Source organism: Pezoporus occidentalis, unplaced genomic scaffold (assembly GCF_034315485.1).
Source record: "Pezoporus occidentalis ecotype Australia unplaced genomic scaffold, CSIRO_AGI_Poc_V1 ctg8, whole genome shotgun sequence".
Lineage (NCBI taxonomy): Eukaryota > Metazoa > Chordata > Aves > Psittaciformes > Psittacidae > Pezoporus > Pezoporus occidentalis.
In genome coordinates, this window is record NW_026916158.1 from 12,508,736 (window position 1) to 12,524,498 (window position 15,763).

The 15,763-nt window shown below is 41.2% G+C and overlaps 2 protein-coding genes across 4 annotated transcripts in view; one reads left to right on the forward strand and one right to left on the reverse strand.

The window, feature by feature from the left end:
• FXR1 (FMR1 autosomal homolog 1) overlaps positions 1 to 4,882 on the forward strand; it is a 38,240-nt gene extending 33,358 nt beyond the window's left edge. The window contains exons 15-17 of one of the 2 annotated variants that reach the window (XM_062602936.1): positions 223 to 303; positions 2,872 to 2,963; positions 3,869 to 4,882. In XM_062602936.1, the coding sequence (XP_062458920.1) occupies positions 223 to 303; positions 2,872 to 2,963; positions 3,869 to 4,039 (344 nt within the window). In that variant the 3' untranslated portion in view covers positions 4,040 to 4,882. The remainder of the gene's footprint in view (positions 1 to 222; positions 304 to 2,871; positions 2,964 to 3,868) is intronic. The other variant, XM_062602937.1, reaches the window with a different exon arrangement.
• A 1,304-nt stretch (positions 4,883 to 6,186) lies between these two features.
• On the reverse strand, positions 6,187 to 10,156 carry DNAJC19 (DnaJ heat shock protein family (Hsp40) member C19). Of its 2 annotated transcripts, none has more exons than XM_062602940.1 (5): positions 10,019 to 10,156; positions 9,662 to 9,735; positions 9,230 to 9,306; positions 8,207 to 8,277; positions 6,187 to 6,883 (listed from the first exon to the last, which is right to left on the reverse strand). In XM_062602940.1, exons 1-5 carry the CDS (start codon positions 10,059 to 10,061, stop codon positions 6,813 to 6,815), a joined length of 336 nt encoding a protein of 111 aa, XP_062458924.1. In that variant the 5' UTR covers positions 10,062 to 10,156; the 3' UTR covers positions 6,187 to 6,812. The 2 variants fall into 2 exon arrangements, with proteins under 2 accessions (XP_062458924.1, XP_062458925.1); XM_062602941.1 differs by having other exon boundaries at positions 9,942 to 10,054.
• Positions 10,157 to 15,763: the final 5,607 nt, after the last annotated feature.

Here is a 15,763-nt window from a genome sequence, read left to right on the forward strand (position 1 = left end):
AAGCATATGCCTAAATGTTTTAATGAGCCAGGAGCAAAAAGTAAACTAGCTTTTGTGTTATTGTGTATGCTTTTGGTATAAAGTAATGTTTTTCTTTCAGCCTGTTTTGTTTAGCCTGTGTCTGTAACAGAAGCTATTTTTAAATCCCCCATGCTGCAACTGAAGAATTTATTTATTTATTTTATCATCAGAAATAGTTCATGGTCAACTTTGCAATTGCAGATGATAGTGACAAAAAACCCCAGCGACGCAATCGTAGCCGCAGGCGTCGCTTCAGGGGTCAGGCAGAAGATAGACAGCCAGGTAATTCGAGTGGAGCTTTGGGTAATCTCAGGTCGAAAGCATGAGAGAATGTTGTGTCTGCTGTTTTACATAGAGCTGCATAATATCAAAAGGTTACTCAATAACTAATAAGACTACTAGATAAAGATAAAAGATATTTCTTCTACTAGCAGAATTTACAAAAGTTCTTAATCTGTCTAATGAAACTAATGTACAATGTCTAACTCTTTGCTTGGACATAAGAGTTGCGCTTCTGATCTGGTTCTGGCTGAGGTCAGTAGCCAGGCTGCTGTTGAGTTCAGTGCTCCAGGACCCAGACAGATGTGAAGGCTAGTGGCCTGCGCTCACGTGCATCTGTGCGCTTGCACCGAACGTGACACAACCTTTTCAGCACTGGCTGAGCAGCAGGAAGTTGGAACAGCAGGATGCAGGTGTCCTGGCGGAGCACTGTGAGGGAACTCACGTGGGATCCCCCAGCCCTGTGCCTGCATCAAACTGCTGCTATCAGTCCTCAGCTTTTGTCCATATTTAAGTCATCTGCAAATTGAGGGTGGGGAGGAGGAATTTAAATGAAATTGCATGTTTCCAGTTTTTTGTTGTTGTGGCTTGTTGCATTTCTTTTGTGTGTACTAACACTTGAAATGTTAATGATAAACTAGCTAATTCCCAGTGTAATGCCCCATATAGAAAATGCTTGCAATACCCATGGCGTGAGGTAGTAACAGAAGGTCTTCTAGATTGACAGGTTCAAAATTGCACCCATATTTGTCTTCCTTCTATCTGTGGTGCTCATACAACATTTGTTTCAGAAGAAAAAAGTTGTTGTATTACACTAACCAAAACTGGTGAAAGGAAAAGAAAAAAAACCCAAACACACACCACCCCCACCCCACCCTACCCACCACCCCCCATCACCCCCTAAAAAAAAAAAAACATCCAAACCAAAAGTAACTCTTTACTTTTCAACATCTGGTTTTGTAACAATCATAGGAGTTCATAAAGGGGAAGGAAAAAGTAAAAATGGATTTCAGCTTTTACCTTTAAGAAGCTAATTTCAGCCAGGAATATAGTGAGATATTGGTCATCGCTCCAGAAAGCTGTGATATTCATCTTTTAAATCCAAGTATTCAAAGAACAGAATTTCCCAAAGACAATTTCTCCTTTCTTTTTTTTCTTTGTTGATGTCTTGTTACAGATACCATTTTCAGTTTGCATAATAAATATTTTTAAATGCAACAGTAAGAGCAGTGGTAGTCAGTTATACTGTTTCTGTGAAAAATGCTCTAAAAAAATAATCTCTTCATAAATACTTAGTAAGTATATATATAGCAAGAGGACTTCAAGACAGGAGGAATTCCCTTGGTGCTAACAGTGTAGTCCAGTCCTTTGGTTGCATTATTTGATTTATGTTATTACATATTTTGATTTCCTATTATGTATATGACTATTAAGAATTGGTGTCTGACACTGTGCATAAAATGTGCACTGTGATGTAAAGGTGCACCTGTACATCACAGGAGCTGGGTACAGAACCTCATTTTAAAGAAAAAGCTCTCCTTGTGAAGGAAGTCACTTGGTCTTGATCATGATAAAAGGAGCCAGTTACAAGAAGTCCACTTAACGTAATGGAGAAATTCCTGTGTTGTGCTTCCTGTTCTGATGTGGGTTTCATGCACATCATTCCTTAAGCCAGAAAAACAGTTCACCTGAGTGCATGATGTACTAAATGCAACTGACTGTGCTGTTCAGCAGACAGTGCTTGCCAATTCTATGTGCTGTATCACATCAAAGGTACAAGCATGTACGTAAATTGGTAGTATGACATTATAAAGATGGAGTTGACTCCCAGTTGGTGTGGTTACAAGAGGGTGGGATAGGGCAAACCCCAGGCTGCAAGAACACGTGCTGGGGCGGGGGGTGAGACAAAAAAGGGGTCAGCAAAGCCCTGGCCAGCATTCATTAAGTGTAGCCATAACAGCCCAGGCATGGCTGTCCTGCCTTTGAGTATGGGTTCACTCATGCAGAGCTGCCAAGTGTCTGTACACACACCACAATTACCCCACCCACCCATCAGCCAGAGTTAACTGTGTGGATTGCGTTTTGAATGCCAGGAGGAGGGTGAGTTCTCTTGCCAATGGCTTTATGAAATAAGAAAGATTTGAATGCTATTTTATCGTGATTACTCTGACCCTCCCCCAATTCCTTTCATATTTTAACTTCATTTCATTAGTATGAAATTGTCACTCAAGATGGTAAAACCCCAGTGACAAACACAGTCAGTAGATTAAGAGCCTGCAGTCTGATCTCTTCAAGCCCAATCAGAAAGCCCCAGTAAAATTTACAATTGGGCCAAAATTATTAATTTAGTAACTTTAAGATTCTACCTCCGTATCATCACCTTACCACAGATTTTACTGAAAGCTGTATTTAATAGAACCAAATTGATCCTTGCTATGTAGTTGATACCTGTAAGTGTGAAGGCCTTTTGTGAGATGTCCCCAGTTTATAGCATAGCTTGTACAGAAAAGAGATGTGAAGCCTAATGAGAATTCTGATATGAGCATCACTGTAATTTTTTTCCTTGAACAGTAACAGTAGCTGATTATATATCACGAGCTGAATCTCAGAGTAGACAGAGAAACCCTCCAAAGGAGACACTAGCCAAAACCAAGAAAGAAACGGTAAGATCTTTTATTTTTTTTGTGTGTGTGTGTGTGTTTTCTATTTTCCTCATCTCTTGCAGCAGAACAGTGAAGGAATGCTTCATTTAGGTTGCTCACACTTGACTAGAACTGTGTTTGGGGTCAAGAATAAATCATTAAAAGCAAAAATGGCCCAGAGCAAAGAGAACTTCTATTGACTTATAGACTGCCATTGCAGACTTTATGCTCAAACTAAGTCTAGGGTAATACTCAAACTGAGTCTTCACACATTTTAAAGTACTGCACTTAATAATGTAACAGTACATGATAAAATGTAAAAACTACCTATGGATGAGTCCTGAAAAGTAATCCCTAGAACACATTATGGATCGAAGATGCTAGAAAGCACATTTAGTGACTGGTACAAACCATTTTAGAATGAGAATGTTACAAAGACTGGAGATTTGAGACCTTTCTCCTTAAAGTATCAGAGTGGCATTACAGATCATAAAAAATAATATCCAAATCGGGATTCCTTTACTCCTGAAGTTACACTGAACTTGCTGATGCAAGTTATGTCTGAGGTTAGCAAAATAAGATCCACTGTTGTATGATTAGTAAAACCTACTCTTAAAATAGACAATGAAAGGGGTGTGAAGCTCTACTTGTCAGGTAGCTGTTTCTTTGGGTTAGACAAATGAAGTGAAGCTTTCTGGGTCTGCTGGGACTGTGGCTCCTCAGGTTTACCTTTGCGTTGTTTCCTTGCAAGTGTTAGTACAGCAGTGTCCTATAAAGGGCAAGGTAAGTAACAGGGTGCTGTCAGTGGCAGGGTACTAGCACAGGCTGGCAGGAGGTGTTTCCTATTGCAGAATTGTGGTTGAGCCGGAGGGAAACTCAGGTGACACTGTATATTTATAATATTATCCTGGTTTTGTTTTTTCAAGGCAAAAGATGCTATTGATGAAAACAGCACTTCTGAAAAGGCAGTGAATGGTCCTGCTGCAACTTCTGGGGATGAGCCTTCGAAAGTACAGCACACTCCTGATGAGAAGAAAGTTACTGTTCAGGAGGATGGAAACAATCAGGAAGAAGCCGTGCTGAATGGTGTTTCATAAACTGAAGTCCCTAGTTTACAGTTCTTCTACATTACATTTAAAATAGTGCTTGTATAAGCTTGCCAAAGATAGAATATGGATCGCCAGTCTTGACACCGCACTTTCAGTTCCTCCATTTTGGAATACAGAAAGGGGAGGGATCCTGAAGAAATCATATGTTAAACATACTTTGACACCTACTGTGTTATAAATATATCATCAGATGTGCCTTGAGATAGTATATGTAACATTTAAATAAACAAAATTGCTGGCTATAGGAAATGTTATTTTGTTTTCAAAATATGGCAAAGATGTGAGGGGGATCCCTAACATAATACTCTTTATGAAAGCATTAGCTGCTTTTGTTACATTTTTAATAATATGCAACCACTTCTTCACCTGAGGAATACTAGAAAGAAATGCAGTCTAAAATATTTTGCACTGAAATGTAATTTCTCCATTAGTTTAGTCTGGAAACTGGTCTGTTTTAATACATGTTTTTTAAATGCTGTATGTAGAGGAAAAATCTGCAGACCACTGGAATACATTTGTTAAATTCTCATAATCTGCAGGGATACTGGGTGACATTGGCAGTGACTGTTCTACATTGAGGCTTTGTTTGGTTTATTTATTAAACTGTACAGTATTTAAAAATCAAACATAGCTTTAGTTAACACTAAGCTGAATTAGTCATGTCCATTAAGACATAACCTGAACTACTGAAAAGATCAATTTCCAGAAAGTTTATTCTGTATAAACTACATATGTTAGTCCTTAGTAGAGTATTTTTATTTTTGTTTTGGTTGTTTGATGTGCAATATGTTTTTTTTGTATGCTGGTAGTAAAATAAACTTTGATCTTCCATCTGTTGACTGTTTCTATCAGAAATTTAAATTACTTTAAGGATTACTATAAGGATTCAAGCTATTGCCATAATTGGAACTTAACTTGCAAGGCAGCTTGAACCTTTAACTCTTACTTTTGTAAGAGTTTTTAATGTGCTAATCTTCCATTCTTTATGGTGATGATGTAAAACATCAGTGAAGTCTAAAATCAGACTTCATGTCATGGAGAATCACATAACCTGACTAACATATATAGGAATAAATGCAAATGTTGTTTGTGATTAAGTTGGAAGTGTGACACACTAACCAGTTGTCTCAGGCACATGAGCAGTGAAGAAGCCACAGGTGTGGAAAAACATCTGGGTAGCAATGAGATGATATAAAAAGTCAGAGCAAACAGGTACCACTGAAGTTGTGCTGACTTCAAAGACAAAAAAAGACGTCTTACCTGATTTTGTCAGAAGCAAGGAAGGATGAACACAAGTATTCTGAGCCACCGGTGACTCCAGCAGCTGCACCTGATGCAGCTGCAGAAGCGCTGTGCCAGCTGGAACAGGGTATTTCATGTAAGAAGATGCGCAGCTTTCAATATGAATTGTTGACACTCACTCACAATGTTCCCTCCAGGAAAACGAGTTAAATTGCTGTAACTCAGCAGCCACAGGCGTGAAAAGAATTTGAAAACCAGGGAAGCAAAAGGTGCTGTTTAAAAAGGCAGTGGCAAACTTCTGCATATGGCTTGTGATGCACCTGCTCTGGAACCACTTCATGGCAGTGTTCTAGCTGTGCTTTTCGCTCCACTTTAAATAAATCCTGTAGTAAAGTGAAGTAACTGCTCCCTCCATCCTGGTTCTAAACATTTTCCATTTCATACTCATGCTACTGATTTGATCCTCTTTTTGGAAGGCCCAGAACTCCTTCCTGTTGTTCTCGTAATACTTGCTAAATGGGCTGTAAGGAGCAGCAATGCAGGCAAAGAGGATGGGACAGCACTTAAGAGTTGTACTCTGAAGCAGAGGCATGCCAGTGCCAGACAACTGAAAGCTCAGAAACCCACCATATTTACAAACAGAGAGGTGTTAACCCTTACAGATGCTGTACAGCAGAGCAAGGTTACCATAACTGCAGAAGGCTGTCAGGATTTGTGGAGTACAGCTGAACTCACTGGCTGTAATTTGTATACTTGGGCACTGTGCTGCACAACAGATTCAGCTTCGAGATCTTTCATGGTTGATGTAAAGAGTTCCTGTTCCCCAGTTATAAATGCAAACCTTACGTGAATTCTAACTTTGTAATATAAGATAATGTATAGAACTGCAGTACTTAATACAAATTTAGGATTTATTAAATGCTATAAAATTCATTAAAAACTGAAAGTTACTAAAAAATCTGGGACATTCCAGACCCATCAGCAATGCTGAAGCAGCTCAACCAACCTTGTTATTCACAAGGCAAAGACAATTTAGCATGTAGTTTCCTATACTTTATTTCTTCAGCCATAGACAACCACATCTGTCCAATCCTTCCCATCAAATAAATCCTCTTGTTTTTTAACACCTGCTCCCCAAAACGGTCCCTCGTGCTGCCTTTGGCATGTGGAAGAACAGCACCATGAACTTCAAACATAGCTACTTTAACAAAAATTAGGTAACGGCAAGGAAGTCTGGTAACATGCATTGACCAAACCACTTAGTACTCTTTTACACTGAAAACAGTTCTGAGTGGCAGATTTTGCAGCTTAATAAAGAACAGCTATGAAAACAAAACCCTGAAGTCTCGCTTGCTCACAAACTTCCCCAAAAAGTAACTAAGAAGTGAGTCGGGAGGGAAGTACCTCCCTGAATTCATATTTCCAGCTTAATTTATATTAAGTCAAAGACTGACATTAGAACTTTTCTTGAGCCATTTATCAAAAATAATCATTTGCGTGGACAAACCCTCTGATTTTCTCATTTTTTAGCCTGGTCTTCCAATAAATCTTTAGCTTCATTGATTTTGGCTGCTACATATGGAGAGCCACCTAGAAGAAAGATAACCTCGTGTCACCTCAAGTGAAAAAAATTTCTTCTGCATTGTTACTAATGCCACAGTACATAGGAAAAGAAGCAAGAAGATAGTCTGAAAATTATTCACAGTAAAGTGAATTATTCACAGTAAACTCTTACAGCTGAAGCCCTTTCAGTTTACACCTGCAGTAGCCAGGTGGGTAGGCAGCTCCTTCCCATCGGGTTGGTTTTGGTTAATTGGAGTGAGTTTTTCCTCTGGTTTTCCAAGTCATAAATGAATGCTGGTTGCTAACGACTTACTGTGAAGTTTGTTGTGAATACAGCAGCATCAAACTACCAAGTCTGCAGATAAATGTTTCCCCCCAGTTCAAAGCCAACATGTGAACTGCTGCGGTACCAGCAGACTGGTTCAGTTCGTAAACATGACATGCTTAACAATGATACTGAAAAGAGAATCCACTATGCAAATGCTCTGAAGTTGTACCTGACCCTGAGGTGCGAAGATTTATAGCATGTTTGTATTATGTCTGCCATTTACTAGTACTGGAATTACTTCCTTTATCTGAAGTTAACTTACTTAGGTCATGTAAAAGGTGAAATGCTCCCAGCAGTTATTGGCTACATGCATATATTCAATTAAGTTAATTTTGAAGTTAACTTCTGCTAGGTATTCTCTGTGAAAGGCATAGCTCAAGGATTAGTTTGGATTTTGGTGCATGTAAGTACAGTAACAAAGTTCCATGTTCACTTTAAAGGAAGCATTTTGCCTTTTAAGTGAGGATTAAGAAGTTAACTGCCAAGCACTATCACATGATTCTGACTCACACAAACTAAACAGAATGCAAAACAGGTAAAGGTGCCTCAAGTTACTAACTTAAAGCATAACTAGATTCTGAGCCTTCAGAGTACCACAAATGCAAATATTTCATAGTTTAGTGTCTTCATCAGATACAGAAGGCTCAATACTTGCTATTTACAGTGAATTGCCCATGCACTCAAATGAACTGAAACTCATACAGTACATAAAGCACAGAAACATACTCTGAGCTTTCATCTAAAATTAAGATAATTTTAAGTCTTGTTTTAACAAATTGTACTTTAATCCAATGCACAAAGAAGATAGAGCAAGTGACAGAAGCTGATCCGCTGAAGCTGCCTGCTTGCTTTAGAGCATTCAAACACAAAAATACACTCCCATATTAAAGCACCCTAAAATTTGTTTTCACTCCAGTTTTCTGGGGGTTTTTCTAGTAGCTGAGGTAGTCACGTGTCAGTTTTTCCCAACACAGCTCTATTAACATGTTAAAAACATGAATTAATTAATCAACGTGACTTACCTTTATCTGGATGATTCAGAAGCATGATTCGTCTATGAGCTTCTCTGATTTTACTTCTGTTTGCTGTAGGGCTTTAGAAGAGAGAGAAAAACTAATTTGAGGGAACCCCACCGACCCCCCCCCCCCCCCCCCCCCAAGTCTTTAAAAGGTGTGTTAGAACAAGCTAGCACTCTGTCTTATCCAGAAACCCTCTGGCTTACATGCATTTGTTTCTTTTGCTGTTACTGATGTGTAACATCTAAGTTGTAGGGAGGGTTCCTGAAGTTTTTTCCAGGCACTGCATGCTGAAGAGGACATGCCACAGCAGTCTAATATGGTTCGGGTCATTCACACAGTTAAAAAGAAACACAGCTATGTTCTAACATTTTATTGTGTCAACTTCCTCAAGGCTGGAGGACAATAAATTTCCTCTTAATTTAAAAAAGAAAACAAAACCCAATAACAACAACAAACTGTCTGTACACAAACTTCAGGCAGAAGTTGCCTTCAAACAGAAACAGTTCTTGTTCTCCATCTCATTAAATAAACTTGTGTATCTGGTCTTAAGTCTCTTTAAATTCGGGCAGGGCCAGCTACCATACTTGTATCTAAGATATTCCAGAATAAGAGATGAATTTACTCCAAATGCAAGGAGCAGGTTTGCAGCACCTTCACACTGCATCTATCTGAAATGCACCACAGTGACACAACCCACAAGCAACCAACACAAATGTGAGCCCCAAGCTGAGCAAACCCTGAGGCTTCCTGAACATGGCATATGTGGCTTTGAAATGTGCTAGTGATTTGCAGACATACAGAAGTCCAGCTAGAAGTAGCTTTAAGCAAGCTAACATGCCACCAAGAATCCCAAATAAGTACAGAAAATCCTGAAAGGCCACTTCATGTCTCCTAACTTGCAGTGACACTCCCAGAGGAAGATGGGCATAGGACAGCCTTCAGCATCAAGAATTACATCCTATTCCATCTAGGCCAGCAACCAGGTACACTTGGCCTCCTTTTGATTTCTAATAAATTTCCTTTTACCTCACTCCTAGTATTAAAGCTGCTTCTCGTTTAGTCATTTTGGGTTCAAATCCACCTCTGTAATAGCCACTGAAGTCCTGAAAGAGAAAACATGTTAGTTTACAATACACTGATTTTTAAGTTAATCAGTTAAAACAGCTCGTTATTACATTAGTAGCTGCTGAGCTTTTAGTCTGTAAGAATACCGCAAAGCTTCTTTTGAGCTTGTAATAAATACAGCTGAAGTAGAGGAGCATTATTTGTATGAGTACTTACCAAAACAAGTTCTTTATTAGTCAACCTCCACCAGAACTGAGATTAATTCTACTATTATTGACAAAATTATCTTTAGCATTAGAAAACACAATAATGCTACAGAGACAATAATCTGTAGCTATTTCACCAAGTAAACTTTTAAATAGAAAGATGTTTCTGATAAAACAAAAAACTTACAGGTTTTGGTAGGTTCTGAAGTGCTTGTTTTACTTGTGGCTCCATTTGTTTCATAGCTTTTAGTGCATAGCGACCTTAAAGAAATCAGTGTTGAACATGGCTAAGTGTAACACTTCATGAAGATTTAGCAATTCAGGGCAACTGGTAACTTGTGGATTAGAACAGGAATGAATTTTTGGGGATGTAAAAAAAAAATTACTTAGATCTTCTGTTTAATCACAGCCATGTTTCTCAATACAGGCTCTCCCAAAAGGGCATCCTGTATCAGCTACTGAACTACCTTAAAATTCATCCATACTGAAGCAGGCAATGGTTAAGTACATCTGGGTGTTCAGTGCTCTCCCATCATCTACAAACCTGCAAATCCAGCTGCTGCTATGGTCAGACCAACTGCCACCATTGTACTGGCCTGCACAGGGAACACATAAAACACCTGTTTACCAAAGGAAAAGACAAAAAGCCCACCTGGCAATCTCTACAGCAGGTCAGTATATACATTTAAACCCGCATGACTAGGGGAAACTGGTCATTATACTATTTACTCCAGCTGTGTAGGAGTAAATAGTACTCTGCTGCTATAGATGAACGTAGGGGCACCACGACATTTGGCGCAGCTGTTGCTGGCAGCGGGGCCGGGGCTCAGGCGCGTCCGGGAGCAGTGGGAACCCCCCCAGCTGCGGGAACGAGAGAATCCCAGCCTAGCAGCACCGTCTCGCTCGGCGGCTCCACTTTAACCCCGGAGTACCGGGGCCGATGCGCCGCCGCGGCCTGTGCGGGTCAGCACCCTCCCGCGCGGCCCCAGGCCCGTCGGTACTACGGACAGGCCGAGCCAAGGACGAACCGAGCTCCTCGGCCAGGGGAAGGGCCTAGGAGCTGCCGGCCCATACAGAAGCAGCGCCCGGTTCCTACAGCGAGCCCCGCCAGGCCCTGCCCGCACTCACCATGGCCACCCCGGCCCCGCGCACTGGCGATCGCCAGGACGAGTTCACGGAGGGCCCCCCTCGCCGTACGGTACTCTAGCAAGCCGCAAAGCCACCTCCAGCTGTCGTAAAGCGGCGCGGGGCGGGGAGGGAGCTGCGGACACCGCCCCCCGGCAGGCGGCCGGGGCAGGGCCTTGGGTGCGTGAGAGGCGGGCCCGGGGCCGGTTGGGGTGTTGCTGCTTGGGGTGCGGTGCTGTGCGGTGCGGTGCTGTGCGGTGCGGTGCGGTGCTGTGCGGTGCTGTGCTGTGCTGTGAGGTGCTGTGAGGTGCTGTGCTGTGCTGTGCTGTGCGGTGCGGTGCGGTGCGGTGCTGTGCTGTGAGGTGCTGTGAGGTGCTGTGAGGTGCTGTGCTGTGCTGTGCGGTGCGGTGCGGTGCTGTGCGGTGCGGCGCGGTGCTGTGCGGTGCGGCGCGGTGCTGTGCGGTGCGGTGCTGTGCGGTGCGGAGCGGTAGGACAGTGGAGCAGCCTGGGGGCGCAGGCCGGAGAAACGCAGGGGCAGCCAGTACAGGGGTCTCTCCTTGGGGAGAGAGAGCGTTTACACCTCGAGGAGGGGAGCAGCTGGAGACATTCGGTGCTGTGTGGCAGGGCGAGGTCCGACCTGGAGATGGCACCGTCGGGTGTCTTGCAGAGACTCATCTGCGGGAGAGGTCTGCCGTTGAGCGTGGGCCGTAACTGCTGCAAGAGGGACAGGGCGCAGTGTTACAGCGTTATGAAAACGATAGTACAGTCCTTACTCTTGATGCAAATGCTTCGTGATCTAGAGCCTCTTCACACAGGAGGCTTGTTTGTTAGAAAAAGCAGGGGTTTGCCATTTTTTTCTTTTATTCTGTTCCTTCTCTGTTCACCCCATTTTTCCATGAGTTGTGCTCTTGCTTCCTACTCTCTCTATGCGGTGCATTCGTGACCCAGACTCTGAACCCCTGAACATTCCAGTGTGGGTGGCTGGAGCTGTGGTGGTGGTAGCACAGGGCACAGCCGTCAGGCAGCGTGCAGGCATATCCTGCCAGGTGTGGGTTCCAGATGGACAAGTTCAGTCACTTTGTTCCTGAAGATCATTACAAAGTGAGGGCAAATTACAGAGCTGTGTATTTGAGTGTTACTAATAACACAATGTCATCTGTTAATCATACAGTGTCGTATGCAGCACAACAGTTGAATGTCTTGTCTATCTGTAGTTCTAGTAAGAAGTCACAGTTCTGGAAATGGAGTAGTGTGTAGTAAAGGAGTAAAAGCCTTTAGCCTGAGGTCACAGCTCAAAGCTCTGTGTGCTAGTGTCTGGCTGATGCTTAGTCTGCAGGAGTGAAAAGCTTTAGTGTCATCCTCTGTGCTTGTACAACATGTCTGTGTCCTCATGAGCTCCTGGACGGCCAAGTGATCAAAGGCAGCTACCTTTTGGTTGCTTGAGGCATCAGACTCACAAGCCCTCACATAAGTAGTTCAGTATGAGGGCTAATTCTTGGCTAAGCAGCTTGTAATTTTGCTGGTTTTTGCATTGGAAGGTAGAATTTTTCTTTTGTGCTGTATAATTTCTGTGAGTACTGAGTTCACTTTGAATATGTTGTAATTTCATTTTGAGCTTGAATTGGTTTGTTTTGGGTTGTTGGGTTTTTTTTTCACTAAAATTTTAAGTGCCCAATTTAAGGTAATATTTGAAGGTAGTTTTCTGTCTCTTTCTTTCCCTGATATCTAAATAACCCTACAAGAAAATAATCTGCTGCCTTTTAAAATGTGTAGAAGAAAGATTTTTGGTTAAGACATTTGTACTGTTGTACAGTGGAGATGGAAATAAAAGGAAACTTCCATATTTGATAAAGGAATCAAACCCAGTCATTGTAAAGCACTAAACTGTGAGAGCCTACAAGACAATTTCAAACACAGGGGAGATAGCTAGTGAAAAACACCTAGGTATTTGTTGGGGGGGGGCTTAGAGAAAAACATCCATAGAGATGTATAGGTCTGGTAGCTAATTAGATTTTCTTCATATGTAGAAGAGAATTTGTTTTTGAGATGGTTTCCCCTTTGTCCCTTTTCTATCAGAAAAGGGGGTTAGAGCTGTGCATAAAAGCGGGGGTAATGACTGTATGGGAGTTGGCTAATGTTTAATTTTTCATATCATCTAAACCAATAGAGACAGAGACTCCTTCCCTGTAATTAATTACATGAGGTTTGATTTTTCCATCTTGAGAGAGCCTTTACTAGATCCAGGTCCTGGTGGCTTTCAGGAGAAAACTTACCTGCAAGGAAAATTTATTTTCTTTCTTTACTGGCTTTCCCGAGTCCCAATTTAGAAGAACCAGTAGCTCTACTGGCAAAGGGGATTTTGCAGAATTATACTTTGTGGTTCTTTCTGTTGTGGGATTTCTCATTTTTTAGAGAAAAAGGACAGACCTTATGAGATGTGCCAACTTCCACATGGGTTGGGAACTTGTTAATAATATATCTAACCCTTCTCCTCTGACAACCCTTTAAAGAAAAGCCAGAAGGGGAGATCTTGGGAGGCTTCTGCTTGTGCAAGAGATTTCATGTTTACTGAGGAGAAAGTAACTTTTATCTGCAAGTGGGAAGGCCTGGCAAGAGGGATTTGCATTATTGGTATATTTGATACCAGCAATTGGACAAGACTGTTGGTTGAGCCTAGAGATGGAATAAATTTTATTACTATTATTAAATAATTTATAATGCAGCATTCCAAGATGAAATATCACAATTCCTTTAAAATATGCTGTATCTATTTTTACTTCATAAGACAATCCAAACTTCATGTCTTACCACAGTTTGTTGCACTTGCCTATAAGAACTAAAGGAGAACTAGCTCTGTCCCAGCTTGGACATCTCTGTGGGTTCATTATATTGGATGAAGACAAAGCCAGAGGTACAAAATGCCACACTTGTTAAGGAAGAGGATATTTGGGAGACTTCTAATGTGTTCTGAGTGTGGTCTTTTTTCAGGGCTGCTTCTTCAAGTACCATCTGTTTCTAGAGGGCATATGATATATAAAATATTCTTCTACCTTCTGCTAGCTGAGGGGATGTCCTGGTTTCAGCTGGGTTATGGTTATTTTTCTTCCTAGTAGCTGGTACAGTGCTGTGTTTTGACTTTAGTCTGAGAATAATGCTCATAACACACCAATGCTTTTAGGTGCTGCTGAGAAGCGTTTACTCTGTCCAAGGACTTTTCAGTCTTTCATGCTCTGCCAGCGAAGAGGGATACAAGAAGCCAGGAGGAATCAGAGACAGGACACCTGACCAAAACTAGCCAAAGGGGTATTCCATCCCACAGCACATCATGCCCAGTATGTAAACTGTGGGGAGTTTCCCAGAAGGGACTGATCGCTGCTCGGGTTGGGCAGCGGCTGGTGAGCATCACTTGTATGTATCGTGCATCACTTGTGTTTATTGGGTTTTTTTCCCTTTCCCCTTTTTAGTTTTATATTCTCTCCCCTTGTTATTTTCCTTATCATTAGTAGTACTATTAGTATAGTAGTATATTGTACTTTAGTTTCTAAACTGCTCTTACTTCAACCTGTGGGTTTTACGTTCTTTCGATTCTCCTCCCCAGCCGGCCTAAGGAAGGGGGGAGAGGGAGCAGCTGTGTGGTGCTGAGTTAACAGCTGGGTTTAAACCATGACAGGGGAAAAACAGTTGCTTTCCCTTCCTTAGCACTGTTTCTAGAGTACTTTGGCATGGGTGATGGATGTCAGCTGTTGTAGCTTTTTACTGACCATGTACCTAAACGCGGCCAATAAGCTTTCCAAATCTGTATTAGTATTAAAGTAAGTTTTCTGTGCATATATTTGCAAATAGCCACTCTATGCTTGTCTAAATCTATTCCATTTTCCTCCTCTGCTGCTCAGAAAATCTGTACAGAGTGCAGAAAGGGACTGGGTGTTTAAAAGCTGTGTTTAAGTTCATGTCAGTTCATATTTTAACACACAAAGTCAGTAAACATTTATGTATCTGAATAGCTTTAATAACAAGTGCTTGAAGGATCCGAGCTGTGATATTTATGAAACTGTAAGGTTTATGAATTATTACTTATATATAGGTTGAGTTCTCTAGAAGCTAATCATCTAGATGCCCCTCTTAGCAAATGGTGTTTTAATTCTTGCCAAATGCTGAAAGTTGATTTTGTTCAGGTTCTGTACATAAATATTAATCTTGTGCTCATGACACAACAGGTAGCTTCATGATTTTTAAGCCTTGATTTTCAGGCTAGTACAGCTAGAGCTTTACGGCCATGTTGGTGGCTATATAGATGTGGGGGCACCATGCTGAAGTAATAGTTACTTCTGCTGTTTATAGGAAGCAGGAATTTGGCATCATGAGGAATATAAAAATCAAACAAAAAAAATGCAGAAAACCTCCTGGAACCAGAATTATTTTTTTCCCCTCACAAAAGTTGGAAGTGACTTCTTTTGTCATCAGAGTTCGCATTTATTTAGAAATTGAAATTCTGTTCTACTTGCCTGATTACTTCATTTTATAGCACCTTATTCGTCTGCATCTTTTATCAGTCAGCCTTTTGGTGATATATGGTAGGCTGTTTACAGGGGAAAATTAATAGGCTTTAATGGGCTCAAGGGAAATAGCTGCACTACATTTTTTATCCTTTCTGCAGAATGTCTGGTTTTGAAATCAGGAGGAAGGCAAAATTATTGAGTGTTTAAAAACTATGCTTTTGTAGTTTCTTCTGTCAAGGGTTTTATCCTTCTGCTGTCTTCAGGTTTTCTGCTCTAGGGTTAAAATACCTTATGATAGAAGATTTCTTTTGGAATCTTTATTTTATTGGATAAAGCAGCTGGTATGTAGTATATAAGTTAGCTTTTCCATTAAAACAGGCAATTTCTGCCGGAATCTGAAATCTCTTAAATGTATCTTACTTTCTTGTAACTGTATCTTTCAGAAACTGGACAGAAGGCGAAATAGTTGTGCTTTCAGAAGGTTTGTGGTGTACCTGTTAAATGCCTGAATAAGAATGTTGAACATTTAAGTGTTATGTTGTCATATGCACAGCTGGCTAAGTCTTACATTGCTTATTCCTATATGAGCAGTGGCTGAATACCAAGCTGTTAAAGGCTTGCAGGATATTCACCTTGGGACACCAAGACACAGAATTTCATAAGCA

What these genes read in the sequence shown, in the direction of transcription:
- DNAJC19 (XM_062602940.1), bottom strand. Translation starts at nt 10,061, where the DNA reads ATGGTGGCAGTTGGTCTGACCATAGCAGCAGCTGGATTTGCAG. An exon ending in AGCAGCAGCTGGATTTGCAG is followed by an intron (nt 9,736 to 10,018) that starts GTTTGTAGATGA and finishes GATTTCTTTAAG; the next exon opens with GTCGCTATGCACTAAAAGCT. An exon ending in TCTGAATCATCCAGATAAAG is followed by an intron (nt 6,884 to 8,206) that starts GTAAGTCACGTT and finishes TCTTTCTTCTAG; the next exon opens with GTGGCTCTCCATATGTAGCA.